Source organism: Oncorhynchus keta, chromosome 25 (assembly GCF_023373465.1).
Source record: "Oncorhynchus keta strain PuntledgeMale-10-30-2019 chromosome 25, Oket_V2, whole genome shotgun sequence".
Classification (NCBI taxonomy): domain Eukaryota; kingdom Metazoa; phylum Chordata; class Actinopteri; order Salmoniformes; family Salmonidae; genus Oncorhynchus; species Oncorhynchus keta.
Window position 1 is genome coordinate 11,653,190 of NC_068445.1, and position 18,464 is coordinate 11,671,653.

The 18,464-nt window shown below is 41.8% G+C and overlaps 1 protein-coding gene and 1 long non-coding RNA gene across 3 annotated transcripts; both read right to left on the minus strand.

The window, feature by feature from the left end:
• Positions 1-3,497: 3,497 nt before the first annotated feature.
• On the minus strand, positions 3,498-6,245 carry LOC118358174 (tubulin beta-1 chain). Its single transcript, XM_035735704.2, has 4 exons — positions 6,077-6,245; positions 5,045-5,153; positions 4,824-4,934; positions 3,498-4,718 (listed from the first exon to the last, which is right to left on the minus strand). The coding sequence occupies exons 1-4, from the start codon at positions 6,131-6,133 to the stop codon at positions 3,658-3,660; spliced, it is 1,338 nt and encodes a 445-aa protein (XP_035591597.1). The 5' UTR covers positions 6,134-6,245; the 3' UTR covers positions 3,498-3,657.
• Positions 6,246-14,759: 8,514 nt separating this feature from the next.
• On the minus strand, positions 14,760-15,650 carry LOC127911672 (uncharacterized). Of its 2 annotated transcripts, none has more exons than XR_008078851.1 (4): positions 15,533-15,650; positions 15,400-15,437; positions 15,267-15,323; positions 14,760-14,810 (listed from the first exon to the last, which is right to left on the minus strand). It is a non-coding gene; the product is annotated as an uncharacterized LOC127911672 (long non-coding RNA). The 2 variants fall into 2 exon arrangements; XR_008078852.1 differs by lacking the exon at positions 14,760-14,810 and adding an exon at positions 15,102-15,152.
• Between the last annotated feature and the right edge of the window lie 2,814 nt (positions 15,651-18,464).

Below are 18,464 nucleotides of genomic sequence, written 5' to 3' on the forward strand. Positions count from 1 at the left end.
TTGCTGACCACGCAACAGTGGTAGGCCTGATCATCGACAACGATGAGACAGCCTATAGGGAGGAGGTCAGAGCACTGGCAGTGTGGTGCCAGGACAACAACTTCTCCCTCAACGTGATCAAGACTAAGGAGCTGATCGTGGACTACAGTAAAAGGCAGGCAGAACAGGCTCCCATAAACATTGATGGGACTGTAGTGGAGCGGGTCGAGAGTTTCAAGTTCCTTGGTGTCCACATCCCCAATGAACTATCATGTTCCAAACATACCAAGACAATCGTGAAGAGGGTACGACAAAACCTTTTCCCCCTCAGGAGACTGAAAACATTTGGCATGGGTACCTAGATCCTCAAAATGTTCTACAACTGCAACATCGAGAGGATCCTGACCGGTTGCCGTAAGGCACTACAGAGGGTAGTGCGAATGGCCCAATACATCACAGGGGCCAAGCTTCCTGCCATCCAGGACCTATATAATAGGCGGTGTCAGAGGAAAGCCCATAAAACTGTCAGAGAATCCAGTCACCCAAGTTATAGACTGTTTTCTCTGATACCGCACCGCAAGCGGTACCGGAGCGCCAAGTCTAGGACCAAAAGGCCCCTCAACAGCTTCTACCCCCAAGCCATAAGACTGCTGAACAATTCATAAAATCGCCACCGGACCATTTACATTGACCCCCCCGGCTCCCTTTTGTACATTCACTGTTTGTTTGTTACTTATGCATAGTCACTTTGCCCCCACCTACATGTACAGATTTCCTCAACTAGCCTGTACCCCCACACACTGACTCGCAACCGGTGCCCCCAGTATATAGCCTGCGGTTGTGGGCAGTGCAGTTGCCGTACCAGGCGGTGATGCAGCCCGACAGGATGCTCTCAATTGTGCATCTGTAACAGTTTGTGAGGGTTTTAGGTGACAAGCCAAATTTCTTCAGCCTCCTGAGGTTGAAGAGACGCTGTTGGGCCTTCTTCAACACACTGTATGTGTGGACCATTTCAGTTTGTCCGTGATATGTACACCGAGGAACTTAAAACTTTCCACCTTCTCCACTGTTGTTCTGTCGATGTGGATAGGGAGGTGCTCCCTCTGCTGTTTCCTGAAGTCTACAATCATCTCTTTTGTTTTGTTGACGTTGAGTGAGAGGTGTTTTTTTGACACCACACTCTGAGTGCTATCACCTCTGTCTCGTCATTGTTGGTGATCAAGCACACTACAGTTGTGTCGTCTGCAAACGTGATGATCGAGTTGGAGGAGTGCATGGCCATGCAGTCATGGGTGAACAGGGAGTTTTGCAATACAATACATGCATAAGTACAATACTATAAAATACAATAAACAATTACATTACAGGTGGAAGATGTATGATTTCCATCCCCATGAGCGTACCACCCTCCTTCAGGCCGTGGATGAGGTTTGCAATGATTTCAATCCAGATCTGCCAGGCTTGGATTCGACCATGCCAAAAGTTTTTTTCCCAGGTGCATGAACAATGAGGGCATTTACTGCAATGTTGATGATAAGCTATGGCCAAATGCTCAAGACAGCCTTGATTCAAACTAGTGCCTGTTAAACATTCTGTCTTTCATTTATTTCATCTGATTACATTACACCTATGTTGTAATGATATCTGAACAATATATATATATCTTTTTGCATCAATGCTTGTGAAAGATTAATTCAATGATCAAACCTTCGACCACAAATGGGATAAAAAATAATGTATGTGATGTTCAGTAGATTGTGAAAACAGTGTAATGTACTGTAATTTACAGGACTGTAGCATACTACATTCAAATGCTAAAAAAATAAACATGTATCTTACATTTTTTGCTATTGGTTGTTAAAATAACAAAATGTAGAAGATATTATGTTGTGTTTTGTTTTTTACACCAATGTCCTCATTATACACTGAACAAAATTATAAACGCAACATGTAAAGTGTTGGTGCCATGTTTCATAAGCTGAAAAAGAAAATCCCTAAATTGTACATACGCACAGAAATGCTTACTTCTTACATTGACAGGTGTGGCATATCAAGAAGCTGATTAAACAGCATGATCATTACACAGGTGCAGCTTGAGCTGTGGACAATAAAATGCCACTTTAAAACGGGCAGTTTTGTCACACAACATAATACCACAGATGTATCAAGTTTTGAGGGATCGTGCAATTGGCATGCTGACTGCAGGAATGTCGCCCAGAGCTGTTGCCAGAGAATTGAATATTAATTTCTCTACCATAAAATGTTGTTTTCGAGAAGTTGGCAGTACATCCAACCAGCCTCACAAAGATGTCTACATACAAAATGAATGCACAATGAAAGGTTTTGAAAGTAAGACTGGCTGCGTACTTGTAAAAGTAGTACCAAAGCGATATATATATTTTTTATGTGCCAGAGGGTGGAAGAATATTTTAATAGTTATCACATGAGGTGTTGCTGGGCAGGATGAACACGTCACAGACAGGGATAATATTGCCTGACAGGCAGGTACTGAACTTTGCTCTGTAGACGTTGACATATAACAGTTTCAGGGATCAACAAAGATATAATAGACTCACTGTATTAACCAGCCAGCGAGTTTACAACAGAATCGTAATTCTATTCAGGAGAGATAAGCTTTTCAATCTGCATATCAGGTGTCCGCATTAGGATATACAAAACTGAAAATGCCAAATCCAGCTGAATGTTTTCTTCCTCTTTGGATTGTCAAATTCAACCTATGGCTACATAATGACTGTACAGACATTCTAATGTGTGTTATGCGACACATTTGTCAGCCAAATGAACAATAAACTTCATTATGATACATGTATGCTTATGCTTGTGTGTGCCAACATCAAAATAGACATATAAGGAACTAAATAGGGACTACGAAATATCACTGTTTGCCAATTTTGTGTGAAGATCACATAGGATAGAAGTCTTCAGATAACTAGCAGGGTTATTAGTTTTACAGTGCATGTTGTCAGACTAAATCATAGCTTGCATGACTAAAATTCCAAACATTTAAAACATGCCATGAGCTTAGCTCGCTAAGATTTCAGAGGCATGGCTAAACAAATCTTTGAGCACATGACTGTGCTCAGGAACACTGTAGCCACTCATCTTATGGTGTACAGAAAAGTCAATTATGGGGTTTCATAAATGCACCGCTGTTCTTGTGCACGATGCAACGCGGAGTGCCTGGAGCCATTCTATATACCACAAACCCGAGGTGCCTTATTGCTATTATAAACTAGTTAACATGATTAGAGCTGTACAAATTAACGTTTTATCATACCAGTGGTATATGGTCTGATATTCCAAGGCTGTCAGCCAATCAGCACTCAGGGCTCAAACCACCCAATTTATGATGCATATTGTTACCATGTAGAGGTAAAGATTGTTGCCACTAAAAAAAAACTGTATGCTTAGTTGAATAACTGGAGAATGACAGAAGTGTATTATTGGGTATTTTAATTATTAAAAAATAGTAATCATTGAATCAAGGGAAACAGCACTTTAAACATAAGAAATTTTATTGACATGTTTCTGTACAGACAAGAAATGACAGTAATAGCAGAGATGACAAAACAAAAACGGACAGATAATGGAACACTGGAAAGGTTGAGACTGACATGTCAGTGAACACAGCTTGGAAGAGCACTATCACACAAACATTTAGGCCAGCTCCTCTTCTCCCTCCTCCTCAAACTCTCCCTCCTCCTCAGCGGTGGCGTCCTGGTACTGCTGGTACTCAGACACCAGGTCGTTCATGTTGCTCTCTGCCTCAGTGAACTCCATCTCGTCCATACCCTCACCTGTGTACCAATGGAGGAAAGCCTTACGCCTGAACATGGCTGTGAACTGCTCGGAGATACGCTTGAACAGCTCCTGGATTGCTGTGCTGTTGCCAATGAAGGTGGCGGCCATCTTGAGGCCACGCGGGGGAATGTCGCAGACGGCGGTCTTGACGTTGTTGGGGATCCATTCAACGAAGTAGCTGCTGTTCTTGTTCTGCACGTTCAGCATCTGCTCGTCTACCTCCTTCATGGACATTCGCCCGCGGAAGATGGCAGCCACTGTAAGGTAGCGTCCGTGGCGGGGGTCGCAGGCGGCCATCATGTTCTTGGCGTCGAACATCTGCTGGGTGAGCTCGGGAACAGTGAGGGAGCGGTACTGCTGGCTTCCCCTGCTGGTGAGGGGGGCGAAGCCAGGCATGAAGAAGTGGAGGCGGGGGAAGGGCACCATGTTGACGGCCAGCTTGCGGAGGTCAGCATTCAGCTGTCCTGGGAACCGCAGGCAGGTTGTGACGCCGCTCATTGTGGCCGACACCAGGTGGTTGAGGTCACCGTAGGAGGGAGTAGTGAGTTTCAGGGTACGGAAGCAGATGTCGTAGAGAGCCTCGTTGTCAATACAGAAGGTCTCGTCAGTGTTTTCCACTAGCTGGTGGACTGACAGGGTGGCATTGTAGGGCTCCACCACAGTGTCTGATACTTTGGGTGAGGGCACCACGCTGAAGGTGTTCATGATGCGGTCGGGGTACTCTTCACGGATCTTGCTGATGAGCAGGGTGCCCATGCCAGAGCCAGTTCCACCTCCCAGGGAGTGGGTGAGCTGGAAGCCCTGCAGACAGTCACAGCTCTCTGCCTCCTTCCTCACAACATCCAGGACTGAGTCCACCAGCTCAGCTCCCTCTGTGTAGTGGCCCTTGGCCCAGTTGTTTCCAGCACCACTCTGGCCTGCAAAACAAGAGATGTGTAAATCATCTCTCTTTTCTTTGGTGACATCATCTATAGTATCTTGCATCATATTCAAAAAGTAAAATAATAAGCAAAGGGACCTACCGAACACAAAGTTGTCGGGTCTGAAGATCTGGCCGAAGGGTCCGGATCTCACAGAGTCCATGGTCCCTGGCTCCAAGTCGACAAGCACAGCGCGGGGCACGTATTTACCACCTAGACAACCATGAGGCAAAGAAAGGTAAATGGCAGAACCACACATATTAAATTGGGAAGTATAACAGAACGTAATGAATGTGGTAATAAGGTAGACAAACAAGGCTTACCTGAGGCTTCATTGTAGTACACGTTAATCCTATCGAGCTGGAGGTCACTGTCCCCATGGTATGTACCAGTTGGGTCAATGCCATGCTCGTCACTGATCACTTCCCAGAACTGCAAGAGGAGCATTAGGTTTAAGTCTAGAGCGCACAATATTAGCTAAGCTAATATGCCATTCAAAGTGGGATCCATCCATCAAATGCATGTAAACAATAAATACCATTACACTGGTAGGCCTTTACTTTATTGCATTTAACGTTAGATAGGCCTACACACGTTTTTGAGTTAAGCATCTGGAATGAAAACCTCCCTCCAATACAATTCCGCGCGCGCGGCATGACCTCCGATTGGCTGAAACGCACCAGTTGTGGTTTTGAAATGCTCAAATACGTCACTTGCTGAAACGCAGCCCACATCCGCCAGAAAAACGGGCGGGGCACGCGCTCAATGAATCGAAAAAAGTGTAGGCCATAATGTTTCGTTGAACAAATGTCAAATTCTTTCATTTTTTGGAGGGTAAGAATTCTTATGTATATTAAGACAACCGAATTGTATCCACTACTGAAGCGAGTAGTTGTAATATAGCCATGTTATTTGGCATCTGAACTACTTCCCATTTTGCGCATTGCAGTAGGTCGGTAAATTATGGTAATCCATAGGCCCACGTATATTCATTCATATTTAATCGATCATTTTGATATCGTTAATACAAATGTTTAAAAAATAAAATTTCTTAATACCCATTCTCATGGGTATTGACTTCCTCGCTAATACAGTGTCAAGATTATTTCGAGACCAAATAAAACCGGTCGAATAAAAATATACAGAAGTGCATAAATAACACCAAAGCTCTTTTCATTTGTACACAACAAACAAACCAATCAATAGGTTAGGAATATAATTAAGTCATTTTCATTAACAATACAGTTCTTTGGGTGGGGTTAACTGGACACATACAAAGAACCGGCGATTTTACACACGCCTATATCGCACGAGTTGCACCAAATTCATAAAAAAATGTATATAATTGTACAAACCTTAGCTCCGATCTGGTTTCCACACTGTCCAGCCTGAAGATGCACAATTTCCCTCATTTTTACTTTGACTGTAGAACAACTCTTATGCGAATAAAAACCAGTTCTATCCTTTCTTAGACTGCGCTGAAAGAATGTGCTCCCACACTATATAAGAAGAACTTTGTGCCCTCCCCTTAAATTCCATGTCACCAAATCTGAAACATTTATTGGCTAATGCTTATCAGACCCAGTTATTGACACACTTCTACACCAATCATATTCATAAAGAATGAGTTTCGTTGGCCTGTTCTTTCTGTCATTCAAACTGAACGCAAACGTGTGATTCTCACATAATCTTGAAGACAGGTCCTACTTCCTTTATGCCGGCGAAAATCGTATCTCCTTTTAAACTATAAATTCGAACTATATTTTGTCCAATAAACCGCACAGATTACATGATTAAGAGAGACATCCGTTAACTCAAAAAAATACGTGAAACGTTTTCACATTAAATGGTAAAACTACGAAATACCTCACCAATTTATTCCAAGTCCACGTGGCTCATTGTTACTTTGTAACCATTCCTGGCATTATTATTTTTGCTTCGTGGTGGTAAAAGGCAGCTATTTCGTATTAAGATGTACATTTTGTTATAGAACATGTATCCAACTAAATATTAGATGTGTTCTGTCAAGAAAGGGATCTAATATGTTATCGAACAGATGCCAGTTATTTTGTTATCTAATATAATAATCTAAATGCAAGAGGCTACAGCCTGTGGCACCAGGCCGGAAACATTCTATGAGATTATAGTTACCCATAGTCATTTATATACCCAATTCTCAGTGTTATTGTTGTTACATATTTCTGATTATGGGCGACTCCCTTTTTGCGCACTGTTAAACATGGCTGCCTGGGCTGTGTCAGGTGCGACACACAGACATCTTGGCTGCTGCTCCTTTCCCCTTAAAGACCACAGTGAGAACTTCATCACAGGATTATCATACATAAAGCTAGAAGAAATCCTGCATTTACATAGCCTATTATTTGGAATTAATCCATGTCTGATAATATAATGTGTCTCTATGCAAATGCCAATGGCAGACTCTGACCTGTGAACCAAAGTATCTGGCTCCTTAGTATGTATTACTGTTCACAAGATAGTCTAGTCATAAAGTGACAGACAGTCCAGTAAAATGTTTAAGATGCCATGTTAAATTGTATAAATCATTGTATTGGCAAAGTCTCAATTATATAATATAAAACAACAGGTGCATGGTGCAATGAAATAGCTCAAATCCAGTTTAGCATACACTATCGATCTCAACACCCCAGGGAGACAGCCACAGTCTGGAAGGATGAACAGAACTGGGAGGGGTGCAGCAACAGGAGAGAGATAGTGGGCTTGGGCAGGGAGCAGTGCATGGCTGAGTCAGTGCTGGAATTAGGGCAGGGGGGCTTATTAATAGTTAAACTGTGTGCCAGGTGGAGAAGGCTTCTGTGACGCCAGCACTCATCAACTGCATGGGCACAGAGCTGTGCGTTGGAGGACAGAGGAGCGACACCCTGTTTCTTTGTTAGTTATGAACGATATCCATTGAGCAGACCTTGATAGAGGACCTAGTTTGATGATAAAGGCCCACTTACAGCTCTTACCACTGTATGCATCACATGCATTTTCATGTAGATTAAGCCTTGAGATGGTTTGGGATGAGTTGGATCGCGGAGTGAAGGAAGAGCAGCCAACAAATGCTCAGCATATGTGGGATCTCCTTCAAGAATGTTGGAAAAGCATTCTTCATGAAGCTGGTTGAGATATTTTTTTTATTTTATCTTTATTTAACTATGCAAGTCAGTTAGGAACAAATTCAGGGCAGAATGACAGATTTTTATTTTGTCAGTTCGGGGATTCGCTCTAGCAACCTTTCAGTTACTGGCCCAATGCTCTAACCACTAGGCTACACCTGTGTCAAGAGTGTGCAAAGCTGTCATCATGGCAAAGGGTGGCTAATTTGAAGAATCTGAAATATAATTTGTTTTAACAAGTTTTGGTTACTGCATTATTCTATATTTGTTATTTCATAGTTTTGATGTATTCACTATCATTCTACAATGTAGAAAATAGTACATACATGCAGAATACTAGCCGAGACATATGCCTATGACTGCAGGCGGTATTCAGTTGGGCTGGTGACAAATATGACCAACATGTAATCCGAATCTCAACCACAGTGTACTTTCAACTATAGTTTCATGGCCCCCTCCATTCTTCATACCCTGTTGTGGCCACAGTCACAGAGGACAGGGCACAGTCAGCTGGGTGTGTTAATAGTAACAAGGGGAAAACGGTGGGGCTTTCTTTGTTGGGGCTGACAGAAGAAGAGGAGAGACAAAAGTAATCAGTCACAAAGGCATTTCCATGAATAACATTCTACACAGTGGTAGCAGCTCATTATGGTTTCACACAATACTTCTCCCATACCATCCTCTGTCTGTCACACATATTATCCCCATTCTAGTTCTGTCTCAACCTAGCCTGTACCTTAGCCTTAGCTTCAATCTCAGTTAAAAGTAGCAGACAGAAAAGGGATGGGCCTATCCAACAATAGACAGCCTCAAGACAGGACTGCCGGAGTGACATTTCCTTTTCATCCAACCCATTTTTATCCCTCTGCAGTTGCTACTGCTCTGCAGTAAATTCATTATTCATCTGTTTGGAGGGGAATAGAATCTGACTGTACCCTGTGTGGTGTGCTGTCATTTGATGTGAGGCTGACAACAAGCTGCGTGTGTCTACTGTACATCCGCATAAAAGCCCCTCCGAGTCGAAGGGAGGGTATTTGCTGGCCTCTTTGTGGACTTGGGTAGCAATTTTCTCAAATTTGGCCATAATGATACCTCATTATCTGCTCACAGACAGCCTGGCTGTCCCACTAGACTAGAGCTCCCCAGAAGGTTGATGGTTAAATTGCCTTGTCCTGACTCTGCAGCTTTCCTGCATCTCCCCACCCTCTGCAGTATTGCACCCTATCCTCTCTGTGTACTGCCAGATAGTGTTGCAGTGGTGCATTATGCTACACCCATAGCAAAAGGATTAGGACATTGTAGATATAACAGAATCCGTGTTATATCTTTATTACTACATTTATTCTCAGGGTAGTGTGAGAAAGCGGAAGACAGAGCTGCACATCCACATTGTTTGCTCTTGTAATTGATCACCATAACAAAGAGACCATGACCATGCAAAAAAAAGACTCCCAGGCAGAATGCAAATGCTAGCTAGTCCACACTATTCGCAGTCGGAATGTCATGTTGCTATCCAAGCAGTGTAGAACACGTACACCCAAGGCAATTTCTAAATGGATGCTGATTTGCTACAGCTTGACAGTGGACATATATCTAAAAGATTGTAAAGCACTTGCCACTCCCAGTCCTGCCCAGCTTCAAGAGCTAGCAAGCATATTGGTACAGACAGATGGTTACTTGTTACAAGAGGGTTCTCCCAACAGTTATTTGGGTGACATTTAGTAGTCTAAAACCAAAAATCAGAGGTGGTCTGCCCTGGCCTGCACTATACACTACAATTGTGGGTGGAATGGGGGGTGGGACTAATAATACAGGGCAGGTGCTGGACAGGAACAGCTGTGTCTCACAATTATCATGTACTGCACCTTTGTCTCACGTCTGCACTGATCGGTTGAGGGACGATCGTCGCATAGGAGTGACGCCATCTGGCGTGAGGCAGTGGTCCTGTACAGTATGTCTACTCAGGGACCCCAGTGATTCAGCCACAACTCTCCTCGGTATTTACATTCACTCTGAGACACTGTTACAAGAAATAGATGTCTGATAGATGCCCTATCTCTAAGTGTAGTAAACTGTATCACCATATCTGTCCTTAATAGTTTCATTATTGTAAGAGAGAGGGAGGGCACTCCTTCAATGGTGGGGGAGTAGGCTAGGCTGCAGTATGAATAATGGAACAGTGCACAGACGCAGAGAGGGTACGTAATCCTTCTTCCATTGATTTTTCAGAGATTGACCATGCATGCTTGCCTTTAACTGTGCTTCTTTATCTGTCTCCATAGCTGGTCCCCTGGGAGAACAGTCAGTCAGGAAGCACAGCTGATGCTAATGCTGACGGACATTCAGCCCCAGACTATGCAGCACATCCACTGAGCTCACTGACGATGATGATGTGTACTCAGAGAACATAGTCAGCTGTGGCCCGGGGAAGTCCAGCCCTCCACTATGACACTTACTAAAACAGGCTTACAAAAACATCACATTTACGGAGAATATACTATGCTGGTTATGTAGCGGGCTATCACTGCCACTGGCGGACTGACTGAGTGGGATGGTGGCTGAGATGGAAGGTAATGGGTGTGATTGAGGCTGAGCCGGTACACTGGATCAATCTGGATTTATAACCTTCTGGAGGATGCTAATGTAAAGCTTCTGCATCTGGGATTTTGAGATTAGAGTGAAAATACATCTTTTCATGACCTCTTGTAATATATACTGGCCCACTAGAGGGCACTCAGAATAAGCCTCATATCTGATGTGTGGTGCAATAGGTTTTGCCAGAGCAGATGTTGAGATGGTTCAAATCATTTTGAACAATACTGTCCATTCATTTATAAATCAATCGCATGTACACTCTTTCAAGTCACTCTTTAATCAAATTAATATAGTCTCCCAATCAAATGTAGTTTTCTCTGTGGAGTTTTTCTTCTCTTTTCTAAGGGCAGAGATGATCTCCAAATGGTTTAAATGAGCTCTGTGGTAGTGACATATATTTGAATCAATCAATCAATGATTTCAATAAATAAATATTGCTTACCATTTATAGTGTTTATTGAAGCATATTGGACACAACTAGATTCTCCCATAAGAAAAAAAATCTCTGGGATAGTTTACAAACATGTACTCATTTGGTTTGATCTCTTTCAGAGGCCTTCCACTGGAGGCAGCTGCTAAGCAGTCCATTGTGTGTCTGACTCCAAACCCCTCCCTTATTCCACACCCACTTCCAACACTCCCTGAGAGCAATCACATACCAACCATCTACTGCCATCTACTGGCTGTATTGGAAACCATGGCTTTTTATGGATGATTGGAAGAAGACATCCCAGCACACTGGCATTCGTGTATGGATTCATCTAAACAAATCCTAGGTTTGTTAAAAATCATGATGAGAAAGTTGAAGAGCATGTAGGAATGCCATTGTCTTGGACTTTCTTTGTTTAATATTGAGTCATTTTCTCTGTGTACCTGAATCAGTAGAAGATGTCTGTTAACAATCCTCCTCTGTCATTAGCTTGACTATGCAAGTGTCCCAGATATGGCTCATTGAAAGCAGAACAGACCATGAGTATGAGCATGCTGGATCATTTGAATATGTTAGATGTAGGGTTTTACACCCCGTTTATCTGAGGAGCAGATCGTCCCCGTTGCCTAGTGACTGTCATCTACGTTTGGAATGAACAAAACTCCAACTGTCTCAACAGTGAATATTGTATGTTTGGCTTATGACATTACAATTCAACACGAATGTCTTGTAAAGTAAAAGCAACACTTTATTTGTCATTTAAAGTACACAAAACCGTACTTCTTTCTTGCAGTGAAGGTGATTGGGGATGGTTTGTGTCGATTGGTACGCCTATTACGGAGTGAAGCAGCTGCAGACCAATATGACCAACGATGAGGGTCCGTCGACATGCAGACAGGAGAAGGCTGATCACTATGGCTCCTATAGCACAGTGCATGTTGCCTCGGAGCGAGGTGGTTGGCTTGAGGTGTCTGAACCAGAGGTGCTCTTCTCACCGTCACCTAACAATGCACAACCTTTTATTACACTGGAAAGAGACAACGGAGCATAGTGAAGCATGAGCCTGCTGACATGAGGGGTTAGTAAACTGGGGTAACATGCAAGAGCAGCATGTACAGTATACCAACACTGTACCCCATGACACTACAGTTACTGTAACAGAACATGACTGGCTTAGTTATCAATTCAGGTGTAGATCATTGATTTTTGAATAGACAATCAGTTACCTTCAAGGAGGACGTTATCTATAAAGTATCCCTCCATGTTCATGTTTCCTGCTGGGTTGTACTGGCCCACCACAAAGACAGTCTCGCCATTAATCCCCAGGCCCACCCCTACCTCAGTACTCTCCTTCCACACCACCTGGGTGGAAGGAGAGTTCTCCTATTGGAGAAATGTCACAATACATAAGGTTACGATTAAAGCGGCATCTCTGTGTCTTGGCTTTGTTATGTCCAATATGGTTGAAAGCTTTCTGTTTAAGTTCGACATAATTTGCGTTCTGAACACCTGATCTCAAACCACACATTTTCCAGAAAGATGTGTAATAACAATAATAATGTGTTTGAGGTGAATCCAGGTTCGCTGAAGTTGTAGTCTGATCTCGCTGTACCAGTTGTCGACAGCCTCCTTCCCTAAAACATGCAGTCAGGTACAAATTTAAGGACCCCTCCTACTTGACATGGCAAATACACACTGTAATCTGAATGAGTATTAGCACATCTACGGCGAGAGTACTAGTATCAAAGACCCATGAGCAGTCAAATTCTAAAACCCAACTTGACAGTGTCAAAGTGAAATATTGTAACCCACCTGTTAGAGTATTGGGGGCAGAGCTCCATGTGTAGTAGAGGTTCTCTCCATTGTTCGTGTTGCTGTGCTGCATGGTATTGATTGCTACCAAGTGCTCAGCCCATTCCTGAGCAGAGTTGCACAGCATGGTAGGGATAAAAACACAGCAAACTGAGGACATACAGTAGAAGGCACAGTATGCCGGTACAGTATGTGAAGGTGTATTGTTTGGGTGTGTGTTTTTGTGTTTGGAAAAGTGTGGAGTTAAAAAAAGGGAAATGGTTGCAAATGCCAGAGCCCATGTGTGTCTGCGAGCAAGAGTTGTGACAGAGAGAGCTTTCAATTTTGTGCACATATGGGATATACATTTTAAAATAAATTATAAATATAGCTGATTTATTTATTGTCCTGTCATGATGGAGTGGTCCCCAGCCCTATACCCTAGACACCCACCTGAGTGATCCATATACTAAGGAGAAGTCCTTATCTGTTTTATAGGCCTACTGCAAGTAGCCTATACGCAGCCAAAACAGAAAGATAAATGCGGTCAGAGACCCACTAAAACAAATCAAATCAAATCAAATGTTATTAGTCACATGCGCCGAATACAACAGGTGTAGTAGACCTTACAGTGAAGCGCTTACATACGAGCCCCTAACCGACAGTGAGGTTTCAGAAAACACGGATAAGAATAAGAGATAAATGTAACAGGTAATTGAAGAGCAGCCATAAAAAAATAACAATATATAGAGGGGGGTGCCACAGAGTCAATGTGCGGGGGCACCGGTTAGTTGAGATAGTATGTACATGTAGGTAGAGTTTATTGTATTGACTATGCATAGATGACAGCAGAGAGTGGCAGTGGTGTGGAGGGAGGGGGTCGGGCAATGTGAGTTGTCAGGGGAGCCATTTGACTCGATGTTCAGGAGTCTTATGGCTTGGGGGTAGAAGCTGTTTAGAAGCCTCTTGGACCGATACTTGACGCTCCGGTACTGCTTGCCGTGTGGTAGCAGAGAGAACACTCTATGACTAGGGTGGCTCCAGTCTTAGACAATTTTTAGGGCCTTCCTCTGACACTGTCTGGTGTAGAGGTCCTGGATGGCAGGAAGTTTGGCCCCAGTGAAATATTGGGCCATTCGCACTACCCTCTGTAGTGCCTTGCGGTCAGAGGCCAAGCAGTTGCCATACCAGGCAGTGATACAACCAGTCAGGATGCTCTCAATGGTGCAGCTGTAGAACGTTTTGAGGATCTGAGGACCCATGCCAACTCTTTTCAGTCTCCTAGGTTTTCTCATGCCTGCTTCACGACTGTCATGGTGTGCTTGAACCATGTTAGTTTGTTGGCGATGTGGACACCAAGAAACATGAAGCTCTCTACACTGCCCCCTCAAGAGTCTGAGCCTGCCTGGCAGGGTAAGTCCAACAAAGCCCCCGGTGGTATTTACACTGCTACTGAGTAAACCTCCAATTGTTCTCCACTATTCCACCCGCTAAAACTTCTCCCCATCCCAAGTTGGATTGTCGTCCCAGTGACTGGCAGACCACCCCTGTCCACCTGTATCCTAGGGCCTTTGAGACCGGGGCCCATCCTTTAACAAGAGCACACAGTGCCACCCACAGAACAGAAGCAGATTAACTGACAAAAGCCTTTCCATCGCCCTCTCCTCGATTGCATTGTATAAAGTTATTTGAAAATGTATAACTTAAAAAAGCTTGCATTTCTTAATTAATTTCCACAATTAACGAATAATGTGTGTAATAATGTAGGGAGTTCATATGAAGGATTGTTACCTATAACCAGGATTGTCACCTATAACCATGATTGTTACCTCTAACCAGGATTGTTACCTATAACCAGGATTGTTACCTATAACCATGATTGTTACCTCTAACCAGGATTGTTACCTATAACCATGATTGTTACCTATAACCAGGATTGTTACCTATAACCAGGATTGTTACCTCTAACCAGGATTGTTACCTATAACCAGGATTGTTACCTATAACCAGGATTGTTACCTCTAACCAGGATTGTTACCTCTAACCATGATTGTTACCTATAACCATGATTGTTACCTATAACCAGGATTGTTACCTATAACCAGGATTGTTACCTCTAACCATGATTGTTACCTATAACCATGATTGTTACCTATAACCATGATTGTTACCTATAACCAGGATTGTTACCTCTAACCATGATTGTTACCTATAACCATGATTGTTACCTATAACCATGATTGTTACCTATAGCCATGATTGTTACCTATAACCAGGATTGTTACCTCTAACCAGGATTGTTACGTCTAACCATGATTGTTACCTATAACCAGGATTGTTACCTATAACCAGGATTTATACCTATAACCAGGATTGTTACCTATAACCATGATTGTTACCTATAACCATGATTGTTACCTATAACCAGGATTGTTACCTATAACCAGGATTGTTACCTCTAACCATGATTGTTACCTATAACCAGGATTGTTACCTCTAACCAGGATTGTTACCTCTAACCATGATTGTTACCTATAACCAGGATTGTTACCTATAACCAGGATTGTTACCTATAACCATGATTGTTACCTCTAACCATGATTGTTACCTATAACCAGGATTGTTACCTCTAACCAGGATTGTTACCTATAACCAGGATTGTTACCTATAACCATGATTGTTACCTCTAACCAGGATTGTTACCTATAACCAGGATTGTTACCTATAACCAGGATTGTTACCTCTAACCATGATTGTTACCTATAACCAGGATTGTTACCTCTAACCAGGATTGTTACCTATAACCAGGATTGTTACCTATAACCAGGATTGTTACCTCTAACCAGGATTGTTACCTATAACCAGGATTGTTACCTATAACCAGGATTGTTACCTCTAACCAGGATTGTTACCTATAACCATGATTGTTACCTCTAACCACCAGGATTGTTACCTTTAACCAGGATTGTTACCTCTAACCAGGATTGTTACCTTTAACCAGGATTGTTACCTATAATCAGGATTGTTACCTATAATCAGGATTGTTACCTATAACCATGATTGTTACCTATAACCAGGATTGTTACCTATAACCATGATTGTTACCTCTAACCAGGATTGTTACCTATAACCAGGATTGTTACCTATAAACATGATTGTTACCTATAACCAGGATTGTTACCTATAACCAGGATTGTTACCTATAACCATGATTGTTACCTATAACCAGGATTGTTACCTCTAACCATGATTGTTACCTATAACCAGGATTGTTACCTCTAACCAGGATTGTTACCTCTAACCATGATTGTTACCTATAACCAGGATTGTTACCTATAACCAGGATTGTTACCTCTAACCAGGATTGTTACCTATAAACATGATTGTTACCTATAACCAAGATTGGCATTACAACAACTACATTTTTGGTAAGCAATTACTATTTTGACAATCAATTATTATGGTTCATCCTGTTTTGTCCCTAAAATCATTACCCCATAGCTTAGATGCTCACTCACACACACACACACACACACACACACACACACACACACACACACACACACACACACACACACACACACACACACACACACACACACACACACACACACACACACACACACACACACACACACACACACACACACACACACTGAACACTATCAAACAAAGAAACAAAAAGCACAACCGAAACAGCTCCGTCAGGTGCAAAAGACACTAAACAGAAAATAATCACCCACAACTCAAGGGTGAAAACAGGCTGCCTAAGTATGCTTCTCAATCAGGGACAACGATTGACAGCTGCCTCTGATTGAGAACCATACCAGGCCAAACACAGAAATACCAAATCATAGAAAAAAGAACATAGACTGCCCACCCAACTCACGCCCTGACCATACTAAAACATCACAAAGGAACTAAAGTCAGAACGTGACAGTCACAATTTTATTGGTCACATACACATGTTTAGTAGATGTTATTGTGGGTGTAGTGAAATCCCCTTATTGTATGGGACACTTTTAAATGTGCCTTTCGAGGCCATGCAATTCAATACTCATCTTTAAAAAAAAAAGATATTAAGGTAAAATAATTCATATTAACAAACGAAATAGAGGGACAAACAGTACAGATAGATAGCAATAAAAACTGTACCATAGAGGCACAGAATACGTTAGAGGAAAAACAAAACGTATTCAAGAAAGATCAAGTGTAATATATTCTAAAAGTAAAGTGAACTGGATAGAATATGGGACAAATGCAATATTTTTTTTGTTATATCTTCATAGAGATTCTACCAAAAATAATTTACTGAAATTTGTCAAAATGATGCAGTCACCCATGATTCACCAAACAATATAGAAAGTACTTTAAGCATATGTTTTCGTTTCAGTCTCCTCCATCTCCATTAACCAAAGTTAATTGTAGGGATTTGTTTTCTATGAATAATGTAAAATCAACAGCTGTACAGAAAGACTCATGTGAAGTCCAAATTACAGAGGATGGACTTCTTAAGGCATTTAAAGCCTGTAAGTCTGGTAAAACTCCAGGGCTGGATGGCATACCAGTTGGGATATACCCAACTTTCTTTGATGTGCACAAAGGTCCATTATTAACATGTTTTAACCACTCCTTTAAAAATGGTAGATTATCAGATTCTCAACAAGAAGCTCTGATTTCATTATTCCTGAAACAGGACCCAAGTGGTAAATATAAAGATCCAGTCCGTTTAAAAAATTGGAGGCCCCTTACATGCAAAAATTCTAGCAAAATGCATAGTGCATAGAGTTAAAAAGGTATTGTCGAATATTGTTCATCCTAATCAGACATTTATTTTTACATGGAAGACACATCGGAGATAAAATAAGACAAGTACTGGAAACAATAGAACACTAAGAAATCTCAGAAACCAGGCCTGGTATTCATAGCTGACTTTGAAAAGGCTGATAAAGTACGACTGGAATGTATTTATAAATGCCTGGAATATTTCAATTTTGGATAACCTCTTATACAATGGGTTAAAGTTATGTATAATAAACCTAGGTGAAAATAGTAAATAATGGCTACTTCTCAAAAAGTATTCAACTGTCCAGAGGAGGTAACAAGGTTGTCCATTATCGGCATATCTATTTATTATGGCCATCGAAATGTTAGCTATTAAAACCAGATTCAACGGTAATATCAAGGGGCTAGAAATGCAGGGCATAAAAACAAAGGTGTCATTGTACGCTGATCATGTTTGCTTTAAAATCCACAATTTAGATCCTTCCACATCAATGGAGGCTGTTGAGGGGAGGATGGCTCATAATAATGACTGGAATGGAGTAATTGGAATTGGAAACCATGTGTTTAATGTATTTGATACCATGCCACTGATTCTGCTTCAGCCATTACCACAAGCCTGTTCTCTCCAATCTCACCAACGACCTATGCTCCATATCCTCATTGATGATCTAGATCATTTTTCTAACCTCTGTGGATTACAACCAAGTTATGTGTACTATATTACGTATTGGATAACCAAAAAATACAACTTTTATATTACCGTGGAGTTTAGCAATGAAATGGTCTGATGATGAAGTGGACATACTTGGTATTCATATCGCGAAAGAAATAAATTATCTCACTACAATACATTTTAATAGAAATGTTGCAAAAATAGATAAGATCTGGCTGCCATGGAAAGAAAAAACCTGTCTATTTGTGGAAAAACCACTCTGATTAACTCTTTAGTCATATCCCAATTTGCCTATGGTTTTGCCTACACCTAGCGACTTGTTTAAAAAA